The sequence below is a fragment of the Peromyscus eremicus genome, chromosome 1 (assembly GCF_949786415.1).
Source record: "Peromyscus eremicus chromosome 1, PerEre_H2_v1, whole genome shotgun sequence".
NCBI classification, from domain to species: domain Eukaryota; kingdom Metazoa; phylum Chordata; class Mammalia; order Rodentia; family Cricetidae; genus Peromyscus; species Peromyscus eremicus.
The window spans coordinates 149277884-149297123 of NC_081416.1; the positions used below are offsets into that span (position 1 = coordinate 149277884).

Genomic DNA, 19240 nt, shown 5'->3' on the forward strand with positions numbered 1-19240 from the left:
ATTACATCACTGCTTGGCATTATTTTATATTCTTTTATTCATATTGTTCATTTCTCTAAAACAACTGTATTAAGACAAAGACTTGGGGAGCTAGGCATCGTTGTACACTCCTATAATCCCAGCATTTAGGAGACTGAGGCAGGAGAATTGCAAGTTCAAGGTCAGGCTGGGCTACAGTGACATCCAGTCTCAAAACTACAAAGATAGGGTTTTGGCTTGTTTGGTGAACTCCTCACCAAGATCAGAACCTGGCGCTTAAAGTAGATGGGCCCTGGAATGGTACTTATTTGGGACAAATTATAGCATTGTGGACGTGTCACTGACAATGAAAGATCTAAAGCCTGGCAGTTTACTCCAGGTATTTCTTAGGTTAGCATAGAAGGCATTAGGTACTGCTGTGACATTCTCAAGCAAAGTGTTGGGCAGATTCCCTCCCTACTCATGTCCCTAGCCCTTCCTTCTGGTTACCTCCCTCATGTCCAGTGTGTCCTTTTGCCTTTGTAACTGTTTCTAAATTGTATGGGATCTACTTTAATTCCTTTGCTCAAACTTGAAAAGCTTGTTTCTACCCAAATTTAGAACCACTGAGCCTCAGTTAGACTCTAGCAATTAGCAGGGTAAAGCACCTTTACGTTGGCAATGGAGTTACTCAGTTTGTGCAAAATGTCTTTTAATTTAGCACTGTTGGCCTAATTGTAGAAGACTGTGGCCAACTGCACCATTATTGCTTTAAAATAACCCATAATATGTTGTTTCTGCACATAGATTACCATGTTTGATCAATAAAGTTAAACTTTTTAATCAAAAGATAATCCTATCCCAAATGCTCTCACATTTTGTGCAGTTGGAAATAGAGGCCGTCCTCAATGTAGCTATTTTATTTTCCAGGTTGTTCTGGACGTTGGGTGTGGAACTGGAATTCTCTCCATGTTTGCTGCCAAAGCTGGGGCAAAGAAAGTGATTGCAGTTGACCAATCTGAAATCCTCTACCAGGCTATGGATATCATAAGGTAGGTGTGCATTTAACACTCAATTTATAATTAATTTTGGACTTGAAAATTTACACATTTCCTAATTTTTAGTAAATGTCTAGTAAAAGATAGTCAAGATACTTGTCTTTTTGCAGAAATCCACCAGCACAATAAAATCTTAAGTTGTGTTGAGCTGGAGCTACATGCCAAATCATCCTGACAGTTGTTATGGAATTGTTTTTATGCTATTTTGACCCAGAGGATACTGATTATAATATAAAACCAGAAACTATCATAGGATGATATTAACACAAGACACCCCAGAGCAAATCTGTCAGTGATACTTTCTTTAGGACTCAGCAGTTATATTAAAGTTATTTATATGATGCACAGTTAAGTAGTCACTGTCACTCTAGGGGTCATCTAGCAGGTATCTCAGTTGCTTGTACAAACAAACATGAGAGACACCATCCCAAGGAAAAGCTATTTTAGAACAATTAACAAAAACTCACTGTTGGTAGTATGTAACGGCAACGCAGGGGTAGTATGTAACGGCAACGCCCCCGTTACCGATACACGTCACCATGTCCGAGCGAGGGGCTGCAGATTAAAAAATAGAGGCAAGAGACAGCGAGTCATTCGCCACGGCATTCAGCCGAATGCCAGCCGCATGTCGTTTATTGAAAGAGGGAGGAAACCTTAAATGTAGGCTTACAGCACAATGGTGGATCCCTGGAGGGCAGAAGTTCGCCACATTCTTGCATCTAAGCTGTTTACACCAAACGCAGGATACAGGAACAAAGACCCTCGGGTAGAATGTTAGGTGAGAAGGAAACCGGCAGGGAATCTGAATAGGGAGGACATCTGGTCAAGGTCGGCAAGCAAGGCCGCAGCCTCTCACAGTGGGGGGCCAGGGCCCACAGTAGTAAGATTATAGGAAGGTACTTTTGCCAGAAGTTCAATGTGCAAGACCCTGCTTCTTTATGCGCTAGTTTGATCCTGCAGGACTGGACCACCTGTGCTTTCAATTGAATTTTGTGTTTTATTAAAGTGATGGAAAAGGATAGTTTGCTTCAGTTCCCAAGAGTTTTAGATACATGTTTGTACATGATCATGTTCACATTCATTGTATCTGAACTGTAGAACTCAAGTGTATAGTGTTCAAGTTTACAAACACGTTTAAAACTTTTTTTTTTAGTTTAAAGGAAAATTGGATGTGTTTGGCCTGTGTGTATGTATATATGTGTCCCGTGCACATGCCTGGTGCCTGCAGAAGCCAGAACAGGACATTGAAGCCTCTGAAACTGTAGTTCTGGGACAGTTGTGAACCACCGCGTGCATGCTGAGAACTGAGCCCAGGGCCTCTGGAAGAGCAGCCAGTGCTCTTACCTGCTGAGCCATTGCTCCAGCCCGAATTTATGTGTACGTGTTCAGGTTTCAGTTCCATGATGAGCTCTGTTCTGCAGGAAAGCTTAATTCATAACAACACAAATCCAGCTGACCTGTTTCAGAGGTCGTGGCTCAAGATCAGCTGGATTTGTGTTGTTATGCTGGAGTTGAGGCAGAATACTGCTGTGGGATAATGCTAAAACCTTCTGACTACAGAATACTGTGTTAGAAGGGTGTGGAGGAAAACTCACTTGATGGTATGGGTCAGGGGAAACCCAGGGGGCAAGGTCTCATCTTCAAGGTATGGTTCTTTCTTCCAGCTAGTCCCCGCTCCTTAGTCCCATGTCCCTGTGACATCATGAGGTGGACTTACCTACCCACTGATGAAGGCTGTGCCTTCATTACCCATGCACTTCCCCAAAGCCCCACCAGCTGGTAACACAGCCTTGGCACCACTGCAGGAAGGAAGGTGTCTGTGGTACACAGGGCAGCTGCTTTTTAGTCTCTTTTCCTTTGTGGTCATCTTAACACTTTGTCATGACCTGTCACTCATGGAGGGTGACAGTGACATCTCAAGCAAGCAGTAGATTTTAGAGTGTGGTGCCCCGCACATGCTTTTCTTGCATCTGTGTGGTGGGAGCAGGGAGGTAGGTGGACATCCAGGCCGAGGAAGTAACTTCCTGTCACAGTTCTTAGTGCTGTGGCAGGCCACTGCCTCTGGCTGCTTGTTCAGTGAATACCTTGTCACTTTAGGTTTTTTGTGTTTTTTTAAGGATGGATATTTTCAGAGGCAATAGTTGTATCCTAATACTGATGTTTCTATAGTCTTTATCTCACTGTGCTAGGTGGTCTTGCTTAAGTTACAATGTGGACATTTGCCACAGAGGAAATCAGGCATGTTTTGCTAAAACTTACATTTTAATTTTCTTCCAACTGTTAGATAGGTGTGTAGCCTAATCCACTGTTTCAGCCATACATGATACATGGATCATGATGCCCAGCTGCAGCAGTTCTGACTATGTTCTTGTCTATCACAGCCCATCCTGTTACTTATCCTGTTATTTATTTTTGTGGGAGAATTTTAACATTATCTAATACACCATATCAGTAAGTGGATTATCAATCATGTATTGAATCTTAGTTCAAATTAATTACTAGTAACTTATCAACAGTGCTCAAACTATATGTTCTCCCACTTACTAATAAACTACTAACATTTCTTTAGTTCTTTCTATTGAATTTAGAGTGAGATACACTTTAGTTATTTAATTTGAGTCAGTGTGTTAAAGTTTAAAAATAGTTTGACTACCTGTTCTGAGGTTGCCTGTATGAAAAATATACTTAGGATTTCTGAGGTGTTAGTATAGCAAATAAAACTAAAACATGGAAGAGAAAGGAATTACTTTCCTGCTATTATGTTTTTAACTGTGCAGAGAGTAATCATTTCAGAAACATAAACTTACATGAGGATAGCAAAGCTATTCAACCGCCAGACAGTTACATACCGCGTTCACTCTCAGATCTCTGCTGGTTGTATTTTGCCATTTCTCTGGTTTCTCCCTGACTCAGCCATGGATGGCTAGCTCATCATTCAGACTTTGACGCAGCTAGAGAGTTTTCATGGGAAAGCTGATCTATCTCATGTTCACAGTGTGGTACTTTCAGCCCCGGTGTGAAATGGAAGGCGCAGTCTTTCATGTTGCCTCTGTCTAGTGTATTAAACAAGATAAGAAAAGCCTGGTGAGGTGTGTAGCTCAGCGGCCGAGCATCTGCCTAGCATATGTGAGGCCTGGGCTTGACCCTAACACCACAAACAGAGTAAAGAGAATAACTGAGGCCTGTTTTGACCTGCTGTCCTGTTTATATAAGTGTCCTCTAGACTCTCATCTTTTCTTCCCTAACACCTGCAAAACAAAATGATGGTGGACACTTAGCAACACTTTGAATAGAACTGACATAGGCTTCCTGAAATGCCAGCTCCTCTGCTTCGGCAGGGACATGAGGGGCTCCAGTGGACACCTGTCTGGTGAGTGAGTAGATTAATGAATTTTCAACACCTAGGACATCACAGGTTCAAAGCCAGTTAAGTCGCCCTCCTCGGGTCTGGAGCCTCCTGTCTGCTTGAATCTGATGGTTGTTTTCAGTGCTGCTTTTTACTGCAGTAGAGGTTGAGTTATTGTATTGTGACTTGTGCCGACGGATGCACTGGGAGTGGAAAACTCAAGCAGTGGCCTTGTCCTGGTCCACTTCTGAGGTGTGTGTTGTGAAGAATGGCTTTATCCAGTCTGCTGTGCACTTACTTGAGTGCTGGGTTCTGCATAGGTTTGCCTGATTTGGTTTTTCTCTCCCACCAAATAACCAGAGTATTTTGTTTTCTGATATCCTCTTATAAAAACCTCTGTTTTTATTATTACATTTTAAATTGTCATTTCAATATGTTTGGGCAACAAAAGATGAAGAAATAATGTGGTTTTGGTTCACTGAACTGAAAGCTCATCAGTGCTATACCTATTAGAGTATTCTCACCTCCTATCACTCACTTTCAACTTTTGTTGACACACCTGTGTACTTTTCTGTGCATTTTAGGACCATCTCTCACCACTTTTAAATGTTATTCATTTGATTGTGAATTCTCCTGATGCTCTGCTTTTTACTTGTGTATTTTCTTATGTTTCTTAAAACCATGTCTGTATATCAAAATCACTGGGCAAAAGTGGATAGCAAACTTAATGCTACACTGCTTATTCTAAAGATACATACATGGTTCTTCATTGTCTTAAGGAAATATGACTCCGTCAGCCTTACCTTTCATTCTTGGTGTGACCCCTGCCTCTTCCATGTGGTACACTACTAGCTCTTTTCTCCCTGGGGCCTCTCCCAGCACCAGCTCCACCATGGAGATCCATGGCACCCTGTGCTGCTCATCATCCTCTTCCCGCTCTGACCTTCTCCATAGGGCACTGGTGTATGTCAGCTCTCTTGACACCTCCTCCAGTATCTTAATGAAGTAGATGAGGTTGCTGCTCTGCAGACAGGAAATAAGTGGAGAGGGGTTTGCTCTAGTGTAGTTTCCATGCTGGAACAAATCGATAATTCCGTGCTTATTGGATTAGTTGAGAGCTGCTTAAAGGGTTTCTTATTATAGAGAAATATTCCCACAAGTTGAAGCTTTACTAGTTTTACAGCAGATTTTGCTAAAGTGATTCATTTAGAACACTTTTAGGCTCAAAGTAAGACTGGGGTGCACTTGGGTTTCTAAGTTCAGTCTGTAGATTTTTCCTTAATGGGAGAAGTCAGCTGGTGCTGAAAACTGTGTGGAGCAATCTAAATCCACCTGGGGGTCCTGGGAACATTGGAACTTTGTCTCTTCTGTGTAGCCTTGAATTATCTTCTCTGCATCCATATCTGAGCAGGTGATTGCTGGTGCTAGCAGCATTGTGAGTTGTGGCAAGATCGTAAATTGCCCAAGCAGACAGTTGTTCACAGAGCAGGCCTTGTCTCCACACAGCCTTCCTGAGATGTGGCTGCATGGGTGGGTGGGTGGATGGGGTGCTGCTCCTTTCAGAAGCATGAAGTATTTATAATTGCTAGAGCCTTAGTGTTGTAGAAAATAGCAAGCAGCTATATATAGTGTTTTCAAAGTATTCCTTGGAGAAATTCAAAACTAAGCAATTTTTCCTTTTTTGTTTTTTTCATGAAATACAACATAGATATGAACAAATACAGAAACATAAGTGAGCAGGAAAATGCATAAGTATTCAAATATCTCAGAGGAAAATAAACATACAGTAACCATCACCCAGGATGAGAGTCTGAGTCTGCCTTATCCTCTGCCCTTCCCCCATGAGACAGGCTTCCATGACTGCCCTGCTACAGTTACCTTCCACATGTGCCCTCACACGTGTCAGTGGGATATGAATCTACAAACAGAACGAGAGTCATCTGGATAGACATACCTGCTGACTTCCTGGGCACTGCTGGCCATCCTCTAAAGTCTGTTTTGGCATCAGTCATACTTACACGTTCTCATTTGAATTATCTGCAGCGTTGTTAATAAGTCTTTGTAGGGCCCACGTAATTCTCCTTGACACCCCCCTTCCCGTGTGTGTTGGTTTTTTTGAGACAGGATTTCTCTGTGTAGTCTGGCTGTCCTGGGACATGCTGTGTAGCTCAGGCTGGCCTTGAACTCACAGAGATCTGCCTACTTTTACCTCATGAGTGCTGGGGTTAAAGGCGTGTGCCACCACCGCCCAGCAATACCCTTGCTTCCTTTTTTTTGGTGTTTTTTTTTTAAGTCATCTAAACAGCCCCTCTTGGTAAGCTATTTATTGCTTTGCTCATCCTTTCTTTTCTTCCATAGAATTTTTTTAAGGTAGCCATGATATTACAGTTTGAATTTAACTGTAAGTGAGCAGGGGCCTCCAGAGAACCTAACTCATAAGTGGAAAGCTCTCTTATCCTCACACCTACCCACAGGCCTACTAAAGAAGCCAGTCAGGGAAGTATGTGTGTGTTTCCTATGATTCCCTTAGTATGAGTCTGCAGACTAGAAATTTCCTAAGTGGTGAAAGAAAGAAAGCTGCCAGGAGTTCAAGACCAGGCTCAGTTACATAGTGAGTTCAAGATGGTCTGAGAATTAGCAAGCATAGTCCTTCACATATTGTTGATCATGGTCACCCAAGTATAAGTGTTTCAGCAAAATACACTTTAAAATGAATGCTTTAACGTACAGTAATGCCTTGATGTTAGGGCGAGTCTCTTCAGCACAGGAAAAACTTCCATGTAATTAAAATGCATGTTCTCTAATTGAGAACGTGGTTTAATTAGATAGCAACTTAATCTACAGCTTGCTTCCTGAGATGGTCATTTTAATTCTATCATCTTAAATTGCAGAAAAGGAGGGATTGAAAAATACATGCTCGTCATCAAGCATATAGTAGTACGAGTACCTTTGGGCAAGGTTACAAGACATTTTCTTTTTCTTCTGGTGGCTTTGTGTTTTGTTTGTTTGGTTGATTTTCTTTGTTTGTTGTTTTGTAGCCTAAGTCAATCCTGAACTTGTGGCAATTCTCCTATCTCAGCCTCATGAGTATTGTGATAACAAACACCTAACACTATGCCTGGTCTGAAAATAGTATGTGATTGGGATAGGTCCTCAGTTCCTCTGCACAGTAATGACTTTGCTGTTCTGTGCCATGTTTGAGGTGTGTCCATGGTGTTCACCAATTTGTGGTCCCACAGGAGCCTGTGCAGTGCAGTGAACAGGCCAGGTGCTATCGCTGTCTCTTACCATGAGTTCCACTAGGCAGGGAGGTTAGCAGGTTCTCTGAGAGTGGGCAGCTAGAGTAGGGGAGGGCGTTGTGGGCCCCTGCTTCCAGCTTTCTTATTGCTGTCACTCACTAGTTCTGGGAACCTTGCCTTTGTTGTCCTTGTTGCTGTTTCCACTCTTGCTATTTGTTTCTAAAGATACTCTGGAGCAGAGTGTTCTTCATAAATGCAGATTTCTTTTCAGGCTGAAGTATTGTTGTTAGTTCATTGTTACTGCCTTGTTAACCAGAGATGTTTTGGGGCACTCATCACTAACACAATACCCAGGCAAAGGGACTTTAAGCAGGCTCTTTGTTCAACAAACAGTGTGAGCATTCTGGAAAAAAAATATCATGTCATTTAATCAGCTTCTAGAGTCTGTTTAACAAACTAGAACAATAGGGTCAGCAAGAACTTCCTGAATAGAATTTTCATGGCATGGGAGCTAGTCCCTGATGTCAGCAGACAGGACTACATGAAATTAAACAGCCTTTGCATAGCAAAGGAGACCATCAGCCAAGCACACAGACAGCCCACAGCATGGAAGACAAGCTTTGCTAGCTGTGCTTCAGGCAGGGGCTAATGTCTAGAATTTACAAAGAAATGCAGAAACTAAACACCAAAGCAATAAAACTTCCAGCCAACAAATGGGCTGATGAAACAGTTCTCAAAAGGAGAAACACAACTGACCAGTGATTACTTTAAAAACTGTCCATATCCCCAGGCATCAAAGAAACGCAAATTAAAACTAGTTTTCGATACCACCTCACCCTAGTCTAGCTGTCATTAAGAAATCTGACAACAAATACTGGAGAGGATGTGGGGAAAGATAAGCCCTTATTTGTTGCTGGTGGGGGTACAAATTAGTACAGCCATTAAGAAAATCAGTTTGGAGAGACCTCAAAAACCTAAAGCTAGAACTATGTATGACCTAGCCATTCACATCCAAGCACTTGCCTACCACAGAGATATTTGCACATCCATTTTTATTGCTGCTCTGGTCAACTGTCTGCAAGGAGATGGAACCAGCCTAGATGCCCATCAGCAGATGAATGGAGAATGAAATGTGGTACATGTACAGAATGGAATATTATTCAGCTTAAAAATTAAATCATGAAATGTACAGGAAAATGCATGAGAAATATATTAAGCTAGGTGACACAAATTCATGAAAAACCTCATGTTCTATTTCATATGCAGATCCTAGCCTATAATGTGTAGTGTATATATGTAAACAGGTGTAAGTGTGGTATAGTATACCACTTAGAAAGGAAACCAAGAGAAGCTAATGTTAGGTGATGAGGAGAGAGAATGCAGGCAAGAGGGCATGAGTCCTGGAAAAGGACATTCAGATGATTTTTTTTCCTAGTTTGAACTCCATAGTTGTTGGTTTTTTTTTTTTTCCTCTCTTTCTATGGTATGAATGCATACAAATTTAATTGATTGTAGATGTGTAAAACCTTAAGTGATGCTTCATGGCTTCAGAATGGCCATTCTAACTGCAGAAGTTCGCTGAGATCCATAGTTTAGGACTGGACAAGTGTTGGAGTGGCTACAGTAATCTAGCTGTGCAGTGTGTTATCTGAGTTAAGTAAAATATGGTGGTTTTTTTTTTATACAGTTTGTAAATAAACAAAATATTTAACAGGCTGATCTAATTCATTATAACTTTCAGACTAAATAAACTTGAAGATACCATTATACTAATTAAAGGAAAGATTGAAGAAGTGAGTCTTCCTGTAGAAAAGGTGGATGTTATTATATCAGAGTGGATGGTAAGTAAAGTTTAAAAAATTTTCTTTTAAATGAACTTGGTAGCAGTTTTATTCATTATATTTGGTAAATGATGATGGTGGCAGCTGTTTAATGGTGCTGACTTTGTGGCCTCTGTAGATGTTGCCAATGTCTAGGTTTGTAGAGACAACTCCAAGGGCTAAGAAGGATAGGCTAGGGCTGTGCCTTCCAAGTGTCTCCATCCTGCTCTCTGGCCTCTCTGGCCCTCTGTGCTGTGCCATCAGTGGCCTTTCACACACTGTGGAGTTCACTGACTTGTGTTATGTAGCGTTATAGATTGTGTTAAAAGCTTGAGTCAAGGCAGAATATTTAAGTATATAATTAAGTGATGGTATTTACCAATGGATTAGAATTATTGATGCAACTTGATGAAATCTTTTCAGTGACAGATTTCCTGTATGGAAATTTGAAGATTTTTTTTTAAAAAGTTCTGTATGTTAAACTATATTTTCATGTAATAAATTTATTAAAAACAATTTAAGCTGCAGTTTCCTATAATTCTTTTATGGACATAGTGACAATCCAGCAATATAGCAGTAACTTTTGGGAGCTTTCAGAGTGTGAGGGTTTAATAGTTGGTGTCTAGTTCAGAGCGAATATCACCTGGGTGTGGACAGCATAGCCTTAAAGTTTATGTTTCAGTTCCTTCTTTCTTGCAGGTAGGTTTTCAGGACTTGGTTCAGCCTGGTGTATCATTCCAAGAGGCGGGCCCTGCAGCCCTATGGTCTCTCATGCTGCTGGGTGTTGTGTTTCGGGTCAGCTGGCCTGCCAGTGAAGCCCTTGCAGCTGGCACTATAAGGATGGGCACGCTTTCCTGATCTCCTCTGCTTTAAGGGAGAGAAACTCATATATGCATTATTATTGGGAAATTTTTAAGTAATATAAAATTGAGTGTTAAGCAAATACCATTTTATTTACCACAGTGTTTTCTGAGGTAATTACTCTCACCTAGCTGTAGCAGTGGCTCAAGATGAGGAAAGATAAAAACCAATTTCCTTCAGTGGACACTGCTTTTTTTTCTTTACATTTCTTACTCCTCTGTTTCTTCATTTGTGGAAGTGTTTTACCTTGGACGTCTGCTGACGGTTTCTGCTTGGCTGTCTGCTCCTTAAAGACGTGTGCAGTTTGTTCCTGTGTAAACTCTTTCTCCATTTTATTTTATACTATTTGTATAAATGTTATTGCGATAATATAATTATATCATTACCCCATTTCCTTACCTCCCCAGCCCCTTCGGGGGGTGTGTGTGTGTGTGTGTGTGTGTGTGTGTGTGTGTGTGTGTCTTCCTAGATACATATATATGCTCAGTCCATGTAATGGTACTTGTGTGCATATGTTTTCAGGGCTGACCTCGTGGTTACCTTTTGCACTTCAATTGAAGCTTCTGTCACAGCTGTCACAGCTTATGTTGTTATAGACCATTGTTATTAAGCCTTTTCTCCAGAGGATGAACAACAACTCACTTGGTACTGGCAGATTCCATTACAAGTCTTGGTGTAGATAAATAATGATGGACTCTCTTTGCAAGAGAACTTGTCCTGACAGAAGTTCACTGGCCCCGACGCAGCTGTATTTGTGAATTTCTGTATAAGTACGAAGGCAGATGGTCTATGGCAGGTTGAGGATGTTGCTGGGAGTCAGACTGCCTGAGCTCAGCCTCATTTCATTACCTCTGGGGCTTGTGCTGGAACCTCTCTCTGCCTCGGTTTCCTGCTCTGTAAAATGCAGAAACAGTAGCACTCATTTCATGGGCTTTTGTGAGGATCAGATGAGCTGCTGCTTACAGATGTCTCAAGATGGTTCTGGTGTATCCTAACATCTCAGGAAACAGCTGTTCAGTTTCGGACAGTAGCACAAGTGAGTGAATGAGTCACTAGACTGGGTTGTGAAGCATAGAATGGCTGAGTAACTGCCCAGATGGCTCTCCTGGACAGCAGGCCTGGCCCTGCAGAGACGGTGCCAGGATTCATCCTGTTCTCCCTTCTTTTGGACATGACATTTAGGGTCATTCTGGGTTTGTCTGTTCTTAGCAACCCCTTTCAGTTCTGGAGAACAGCTGTGACCTTGATTCCCTGGATGAGGAGGACAGTGGCACCTACTCCGTGTTTCCCATCTTCACAGCTGATAAGTCATCCTGTGGACGTTATGATGGGATTTTAGTGTTTGTTTCTTAACCACTGTTCACTGTCAGAATGCTGGCACCAACTCTCCTTTGACTGTGGCCTCTCCATCCTTCACTTCCCATTCATCTCTTCAGCATGACTGCAGTCCCGAGTTCTCGTTCATGTGCTCTTAAGTCCTGTATCCCTGATTTAATGGCTGTGAGTGTCTGCTCTGGCCTTAGCTGCTAGACAGTTTCCTGGACCATGCTGTTTCCCACAGAACCTTTTCCATGTCTTGGAGAGAATTGGTTTCAGGCTGATTTCTTTCCCCTGCAGGTGTTTTGTTTTCATGTAGGAATGACTGAAGATTCCTTAGATACGTGTCTGGATGTGGAGAGCCTGGGTCTAGTGTCCCTGGAGGCCATGTTCTTCTGGCTGCAGTTGTCTGATTCTTCATTTAGGATATGTCTTCGATGCATCTCCTCTGTCACAGCCTCTGCTTCAGGACCTCGTGTGTTGAGTGTCTGGTCTCCCGAGAAGATGTTTTTTTCCGTCTCTAGTCCTTGCCCTGTGTTAGATTTTCCTCCAGTCCTTCCTGATCATTGGTGCTTTTGTCTTATGTAGTGATTGCTAAGTCTTTCCTTGGTTCACTTTCCTGGTTTTCAGCATCTCATCTTGTTTTACTTTCTCGTCTTTGAATTCCGTTCCTGTTTTATGCTGAGTAATGTCCAAGTGTTCCATAAGTTGTGCTCGTTACCAGGCTGAAATCTATATCTTTTGCTCATTATCCTCTCACATTTATTGTGTGGAATGATGGAAAGGAACTGCCATGGAGTGTTGTGTATCTGTTTTGCTTCGCTTTGGTTTTTTCCTCCTTCTGCAAATGCATGGGCTCTGTGCAGATTTGCCTAACATTAACATTCACAGAATGTTTTGTCACATAGAGGTAGGTAATAAATGGCTGTTCAGGGCCTGATACTTATTGTGTACCCTTATAAACTTACCTGGGGATCAGAGGAGAGTCCACAACCAGGAGAGAAGAAGTGAAAAATCCAGCCATCTGGATCCAGCTGGTTAGGGACTCTGGCCCACATGGGATGGAGACTCTGGTCCTGTGCAACTCAGGACTGAGCTGGGGCCTGCAAGATCACAGGCAAGGGGCTTTTTCATGAATTTGTGCCACACATGTTGGGCTCCAAATGTAGCACGACTCTTAAAAGATCTTATAATAAAAAATCCAGTGCCAGATATTGGGGTGAAAGCTGAAAGATCAGAGAAGCAGAACAGCCAGCCACTAGCTTACCTCTACGAAATCCTCAGCCTCAAGAGAGCAAGTTCCTGTTTTCTCGCACCTTATATACCTTTCTGTGTCCTGCCATATTACTTCCTGGGATTAAAGGTGTGTGTCACCACTGCCTGGTTCTGTTTCTCTCATGTAGCCCAGTGTGGTCTTCAACTCACAGAGATCCAGATGGATCTCTGCCTCCCGAGTGATAGGATTAAAGGTGTGTGCCACCATTGCCTGACCTCTAGCTCTAATTTAGTGGCTGGCTCTGTCCTCTGATCCCCAGGTAAGCTTTTTTGGGGTATACAATATATCACCACAGATACTGGCCTAAGATAACTTGGCTCTGGACCTGCAGCATTCCAACCTTCCACATTCTTGGAGTTCAGTCAGTCAGCCTTTATAGATACATCTTCTTGGGAACTTTCACTCACACAGAGGAACAAAGCCCCTTGTCAACTTGAAATACAGGAAGTACACAAGGAATTTACCTTATTGACTTTGGCAGGATTTTAGATTACTGGCTTTGGCTCAGTTCTTTGAGCCACATCAAGCATTAAATTAGGACTTTATTCCCTGAGGCTGATTTGTGCTTGAAAGTCCTTCAAAGTGGGGTAGAGTGAGTAGGAAACAGTACCAAGCTGTTTGGGTGGGTTACGGAATTCATTGTGTTTGGCCAGCCTTGTTATATGGGGCAGTGTCTTGCAATCTCACCTGAGCTGCACCTCTTGCTGCTTCACCAGGTTTAGCAAATACCATTGGGAGAGAAGCTTACCATGCATCTAACAAGATGGTCTTTTCTTATTATACATTTGCTGTATTTGGAAGATTGAGGTCTTGTTATTTTAATTCTCCAATCATACTGCTAGTTATCATTTCCTATAGCCTTGACATCGTGTGTGTGTGTGTGTGTGTGTGTGTGTGTGTGTGTGTGTGTTACGGAGTCACTCTTAGTGTTTATGGTACTATAGCAAAGTACTTAAGGCTGGGTAATTTGTAGATATAGACAATAAAAATTTCCAAAAATTCACAGTTTGCAAAGCTGTAAGTCCAAAGTCAAGGTTCTGACAGGTTCTGTGTCTGGTCAAGGTCTGGTGTCAGCTGCCAAGACAGTATGTTTTTGTTGTGTACCCTAGAGGGCTGGACACTGTCTTCACATACACAAGGATAGAAGGGGGCAAGCCTACTACCTCAAATGTGAGCAGCTTCTCCCTCACAGCTCAATTCCCATGTAAAAGTCTCTAGTTCTATTCTTTTGAGACAGGGTCTTCCAGGCTGACGTCACATATAGCCCTGGCTAGCCCTGAACTCACTGTGTTCCTGCTTCAGTCTCCTCAGTGTGGGATTATAGGCATGCTCCACCATGGCTAGCTTTCCTTCCATCTCCCGTGTTTCTAGTCAACTTTTAGTTAGCATACAATATAAAGTGCTTTATTATAACATTTTCACATATGTATGTCATTGTATGTTGCTCATAATCCCCCACTGGCCTGCCTTCCCCTTCCCTGCTCTCCCTACATGGCTTGCCTCCTCTACATGTCATTCTTTCATGTCATTCTTATATGTAAATGTGTGTGTATAAATCAAGTTGACTCACAAGAGAAAACATGATTCTTCCCATTCTTCCCCTGTTGCCCCCTTAGTCCCCCTTTTTTAGACTCCTTTATGTTCCCTTATCTATTTTCTTGTCCTATATATGAATTTTTTTAAATACAAAGTCTGCATATGAGAGAAAAATAGGTTTGCCTTCCTTATTTTCCGTTATACCAGTACATTGTTGGTTCAGTTTTAATACATGAATTTGGGGAGACACATTGAGATCATAGCACACTCAGTTGTGTATCTCTTTAATATGACTGTCTTTGCTAAAGGTGCCAGCTAATACTTTGGTTGTTCTCATAAGTGTGGACTTCCCGTTTATAATTAATGATTCCCCTGATTTGATGCGGGGACTCTTGCTTTAGAAATGCATTACATTCTTCAGCCGTGAGAGCTGAGTCTGGAGTAAGGGTGTGTGTGTTCTGATCTTGAGATGCTGTTGTTCCCTTTTGAATTGTCCTAAAACACTGCCACAGTGCAAGAGTGAGGGTCTTACACTGATCAGATCAGGGTGCCATCTAGTGGAAGAAAGGTTTTAAACGTCAGCATTTTCCAGTCTGAGAAGAGCAAGTAGAGGAAGGGGCTCTTGCTCTCCACATGTCCATGGCACTAGAGAGTAAGCAGTGTGTGGTCAGGGGTTGGTGGGAGGACCGTGGTGTTGCAGGGCAGTGGCTGGCACATAGATGCCTAGCAGGAGCAGCCTCTGCTGAGGTTCATGTTCACTCTTCTTCACACAGAAGGCAGTTGTCAGATGAGATACTAGCAAACAGCTCCGTTGACCAATGTTTGTTTTACACATATGCAGTTGTACCATCTTTTGACTACACACTAATGTAAAAGTACTAGAAAATGTATGCTTCATCTTTCCTGTCTCTTAGGACTCATCCCCCTCTTCCACTAGAATCTGTGATTGCCCTCTTGAAGTGTGTGCGTCTCCATCCCCAGCATGCTCATTCCTTGACATCCTATGTGTGGCAGAATAAAGTGCAGGGCACCGTGTGTTCCAGCCCCACACTTACGTTCATGGACACTTACATTACTGGACGTTTTCAGTATTTATATTAGGATGTCATGTATATTTCTGCCATTTCCCATTTTATTTCACTTTTGTTCTTGTGGCAATTGAACCCAGAGTCTTGTGTATATACTAGGCAAGTCCTTGACCTCTGAACCACACCCCCAGTCCTTCCCTTTAGCCTGTTTCTGTATTTAAGTGGATTTCTTATATAACAAATACAGATGGTCCCTAACGTAAGATATCCCAGGTTACAATTTGTCAGCTTTATGTTTAAAATCCTCTGGTGTTTGCCCAGCAGTGGCATAGCTGGGTCCTACTGTGGATATGGTTCAGTTTTTTGAGGCTCTCTGCACTGATTTTCATAACAGCTGCACTAGATTACACTCCTATTGTTTGAATAAGTGTGCCCTGTGTCTCTGTGCCTTTTGATGAGGTCTGAGTTTTGATGTCAAAGTCCTTGGTCTTTTCTCGCAAGAAGGTGAAAATATTTTTCATAAACTTTATCCCTTTCCCTCTTACACTTGGTCTTGAATCCACTCTTGGGCTTTCTACAAGGCAGTTTGATGATACTGACCGCAGTGTTGACTGTGCTCGAACAGAAATTTTGGTAGACATGTTAGATGTTGTAGGTGTGTTATAGGTTAGATCTTACAGTCTTGTTATTGAGTACAAGCAATCTTTTTTTTTTCCCTATAAATTATTTTAGATGACTGTTTGTTGACAGTCTTTCTCCAGAGTAACTTTATTTTTAACTATCTCTTAACTTGGTTTTTCCCTAAGGGTGTTTTAGTCATTTGGTTATTTGAAATTAGGAAAGAGGCTGGTACTCAAAGTATCTGCCTTTATTTAGTCGCCAATGAACCTGTACCAGGAAGATATGAGCATGTTCGGAGCAGGCTTCTGTTTTCACGAATGTGAGTCTACATCCCTGTGTTCCATGTGTTCTTTCGTGGCTCTTAAGATTTGAAGGACAAATGCAGTATTTAATTTTATAAAGTAAATGTCAGTCTTGAAAGAAGAATGCCCCATGAGCATCATAGGAGGCAATATCAGGTATAATCCTTCCAGATGGTGCCCTACAGGTGAGGCAGCAGCCTGTGAAATTGTACTCTGAATTGCACCACAGATGATTGGGGCGTTAGGTGCAAAGCTTTCTGCTATCAGTAATAAATGACTTGATTCAGAACCAAGGACAGTTCCCAGCAAGTTAAAGGCTGTTTAGTCATATTGGAAGTCTAGTAGAATGAAGTCAGCAAACTGGAAAGTTAAGAAGGACACTAGCTGTTAACAGTTCATACACCGTCTTCACCTACTTTTTTTTTTATTTTTCTCTCATATATTACATCCTGACTTCAGTTTCTCCTTCCTCCTCTCATCCCAGCCCCAAGCCTCTCCCTTCGCCCCCATGTCCACTCTGTTTACCTTCAGAAAAGGGCAGGCCTCCCAGGGATATCCACCAAACACAGCATAACAAGCTACAATAAGACTAGGCACAAACCCTCATATTAAGGCTGGATGAGGCAACTTAGTAGGAGGGAAAAGGTCCCAAACGCAGGCGAAAGAGTCAGAGAAAGCCCCATCTCACTGTTAGGAGTCCCACAGGAACAACCATAATACATATACAGAGGACCTAGCTCAGACCCAAACAGGCTCCCTGATTGTTGATTCAGTCTCTGTGAGCCCCTGTGAGCCCTGGTTAGTCACCCACTTACTTTTAATGAGATGTATTAATTAATTTTTCTCAGTGTCATGTGTTAATTCTACATATAATCTACATGTCATGTAATCTTTCACGCTAGTGTTTCAGTTGCTCACTAAGATGCCACTCTGAAGTATTCTGATTCACATGGTTTAAAATTCTGATCCCATTGAACATGTTCTGTGGGAACTTTTTCATTTCAGAATCCCTGAATCCTGCAGTACCCATGTCATCCTAATACAAATATGTAATCTTCCAGTCAAGCAAATCAAATAGAAATTCAGACCGTGGCTTCTGTCATCAGACCAGGTTCATCACATTCTGCTTTAGTTCAGTCACTGTTTGTGTGACTGGATTTTTTTTTAGGCTTAAGCTTATTTCTAAGCCTTGGTTTCTTCATGAGGTGATGGCAGTGACAAGTGTATTCTGTGAGATAATTAAATGACATTCTCTATAAAGCACAGTCAGCACCATTCTTAGTACTCAGCAGTTTTAGTTTTAACAAAGAAACTATCACTTTAAATAACTAACTTTATTTTGTACCATTTTTAAAGCAAGTCTCCTTCATTTTATCAGTGTGGATACACACTTGTTACATGTTGTTGCTCATTCAGAACTTGCTGTTCCAGACAGTGTGGGCCATGTGCTTGAACTTCTTGGAGTTTACGTTGTAGGGCCATTTATGATTGGCTGAGACAAAATAGTCAAGGAAATAGATGTGGATGAACGACAAAGAAGAGAGCATACTTAGTGACATTGGAAAAATCTAATTAAATGGATTAACAATTGAGCAATTACCTGAATAGCAGGAAAACCAGTTACCAGTGAACTTGTCAAGCTGAGTCTTCAGTAGTGTACCAAAGCTCCCAGCTGTGACGTGTATGATTTGTTGTTTGAGGGGATGTTTTCCCATTGACTGGCTGGTGCCTCTGTTTTTTGTTTGGTTATTGTTGTTGTTTTTTTTTGTGTGTCGGGGGGTGGTGGTGGTGTCTCTATGTATTCCTGGCTGTCCTGGAACTCATTGTGTATACCAAGATGGTCTCAAACTTACAGAGATCCTCCTGAGTGCTGGAATTAAAGGTGCATTCCACCATACCCAGCCAACTCCCCTGTTCTGTAACTTAGGGTTTACCAAGGACTTTGATATAATAGAAGCTTATGTGGGGGCAGAATCTTGCATTAGAATGGAAACCCTGATCAGAGAGAGCCATGAAGAGAGGAGCGGAGGAGGAAATGGGAAGAACTGACTTACTGTAGCTGTCTCTCTCTGTCCCTGCATCCCTTATCAAAGCCTATCACCACTGAGTCTGTGTCAGACATGTTGGTCTCCATGAGTGCCAGGTACTATGCCTAGTCCTGCATATGAACTGATGGAATTCTTCGTTGCTTTTGGCAATCTCTGACCAGTAACATCTGGGTGGAAACTGGGGAGCAGAGATCCAGCATCTATGGAGGGTGTTTATGCATGAGTAGTTACATCCCTTGGTTACTCTACGGGAGATCCTCAGAGTTGAAATTGGAACTGATTTGGATAGCTTGAGCAAATCATTTTTATTGTGCTTAAAATTGTATTTCTTAGTTATAAATTATAAAGACATTTTGAGAGGTTTTATATTTTCTCGTTTAGTTTAATTAAATGAATAATTCAAAAAAACGTATTGAGGGTATTAGCTGGTTTTATGTCAACTTGACACAGTCCTTTTACAAGAAGGCACCTAGACTGAGAAAATGATCCCACCAAATTGGCCTGTGGGCAAGCCTGTGAGGCATTTTCTTAGTTTATAATTGATTTGGAAGGACCAATCCATTGTGAGTAGTGTTACCCATAGGCAGGCTTTGTGTATGAATTTTTTGCCTGAATGTATGTCTCGACTTCTGTTGACCTGTGCAGATCTTGTCTGCTGAACCTGGCATCTGAGGACCTGAAAGAATGGGGTGGGCTACAGTCTAATGCTGTAGATAACCTCACTTCAGTTTCAGTATACTTTTATACACGAATGTAACAAAAAAAGCAGTGATCCAAGGAAGGTTGTTTGAGTTTAGAAAAATATGTAATCAATGTCAGTAAGCACATAA

General features: G+C 41.8%; 1 protein-coding gene across 1 annotated transcript in view; it reads left to right on the forward strand.

The window, feature by feature from the left end:
* Positions 1-19240, forward strand: part of Prmt3 (protein arginine methyltransferase 3) — an 80372-nt gene that overhangs the window by 19548 nt on the left and 41584 nt on the right. Inside the window, exons 9-10 of the mRNA XM_059274287.1 lie at positions 889-1010; positions 9343-9442. Of these exons, the coding sequence (XP_059130270.1) occupies positions 889-1010; positions 9343-9442 (222 nt within the window). The remainder of the gene's footprint in view (positions 1-888; positions 1011-9342; positions 9443-19240) is intronic.